This window comes from Condylura cristata, unplaced genomic scaffold (genome assembly GCF_000260355.1).
Source record: "Condylura cristata isolate star-nosed mole 26May11 unplaced genomic scaffold, ConCri1.0 scaffold00003, whole genome shotgun sequence".
In the NCBI taxonomy this organism is placed as follows: Eukaryota; Metazoa; Chordata; class Mammalia; order Eulipotyphla; family Talpidae; genus Condylura; species Condylura cristata.
Genome location: NW_004567104.1, coordinates 48,984,406 through 48,986,247, shown reverse-complemented (window position 1 = coordinate 48,986,247; position 1,842 = coordinate 48,984,406). Strand labels below are relative to the sequence as shown.

Here is a 1,842-nt window from a genome sequence, read left to right as displayed (position 1 = left end):
GGATTGTTTGTATTTCACCATTGAGTTGTATGAGTTCCTTATATGTCTGGCATAATGGTAACTTTTAAATAATTTCCTTTGTAGACGCTTCCTCAAGTGCAGTAGTATTGATTTATACAAACGGACACAGAACCTGTTTGGAATGTTATATGAAATGTTACTCTTGATTTATGTTTGCATAAATTCATTCAGAAAAACATTTCCCTCAAAAAGAACTTAGGATCTCTTATCTCTACAATTTCTGTCTCAACAGATGATGAAGGATAACTACTCCTTGACAACTGAATTTATCCTCATAGGATTTACAGATCACCCAGAGCTGAAGACCCTTCTGTTTTTGCTATTCTTTGTCATCTATGTGATCACCATGGTGGGGAATCTTGGCCTGGTGGTACTGATTTTTATGGAACGTCGTCTTCATACACCAATGTACATCTTCCTGGGCAACCTTGCTCTGATGGATTCCTGTTGTTCCTGTGCTATCACACCCAAGATGTTAGAGAACTTCTTCTCTAAGGACAGGATGATATCCCTCTATGAATGCATGGCCCAGTTTTATTTTCTCTGTCTGGCTGAAACTGCAGATTGCTTTCTCCTAGCAGCAATGGCCTATGATCGCTATGTGGCCATATGTAGCCCACTGCAGTACCACACCATGATGTCAAAGAAACTCTGTGTTCAGATGACCACAGGAGCCTACATAGCAGGAAACATACATTCTATTATTCATGTAGCATTTCTGTTTAGATTGACTTTCTGTAGGTCTAATCAAATCAACCATTTTTTTTGTGATGTTCTTCCACTATATAGACTTTCCTGTACAGATCCTTATATCAATGAATTGATGATTTTTATCTTTTCGGGGTCAGTTCAAGTCTTCTCTATTACCATTGTAATACTCTCTTACCTATTCATCCTTTTTACCATTTTCAAGATGAAATCCAAAGAGGGCAGAGGAAAAGCCTTATCTACTTGTGCATCTCACTTTCTCTCTGTCTCAATATTCTATGGTTCCCTTCTGTCCATGTACATCCGACCAAGTTCAGTTGAAAAGGGAGAAAATGATATACCTATTGCTATATTTTATACATTAGTAATTCCTTTATTAAATCCTTTTATTTATAGTCTAAGAAATAAGGAAGTAATAAATGTTATAAAAAATGTTGTGAAGAAAATGTCTTAATATTCTGAGACAAATATTTTCAGTGGAAAAATTAATTTTGATTTGACAGGCCTTTTTGCAAATCAAGGAATACTGAGAAAGTAGAAAATGATCACTTTACAGACAAAATGTTAAAATATTAAAAAGCATAATGGTATGTGAGTAAAAAAATAAGTCCAGAGGCAGAGGCCTTACTACAATATATTTCAAAGTCTAAATAAAATCCATTAGGAGTGAAAGAAATAATTATTCTTGAAGTCACAAATTATGTGAAGGTATAATTAAATAGTTACTCTTTGACATGTAACAAGTTATAAACAAATAATAGTAATATGATTTTATATACATAAAGTTCACCTTAATAAGGTAGTTAAATTCCTAGAATTCTAAAAATCTTACAAATTCCAGTACATTCTAATTCTCAAATACAATCCTTTCTTAAACTATATCATGTGTCAGAAGCAAACTATATTTTTAAATTTGATGCCTATCTTTTTAATATCAGTTCAAAAAGATTATATCTAAAATTAAATTCATGTATAAATGTTTTTAATTTAAAAAATTCTCTTAATCCATGTTAGTTAAATTTACTCTCCATACAATGGTGAATTATCAATTTCTAAATGAAATTATGCTATTTACTTTGAAATCCCAATGTAATGAATTTTTTGCAGTTTTAC

The 1,842-nt window shown here is 32.0% G+C and overlaps 1 protein-coding gene across 1 annotated transcript; it reads left to right on the top strand.

Moving 5' to 3' along the window:
• Window positions 1-253: 253 nt before the first annotated feature.
• LOC101633976 (olfactory receptor 5K1-like) lies at window positions 254-1,168 on the top strand (the record flags this gene model as incomplete). The annotated part of the gene is made up of 1 exon (XM_004675267.1): window positions 254-1,168. A coding segment is annotated over exon 1 (915 nt), but the record flags the coding sequence as incomplete, so codon positions are not given.
• Between the last annotated feature and the right edge of the window lie 674 nt (window positions 1,169-1,842).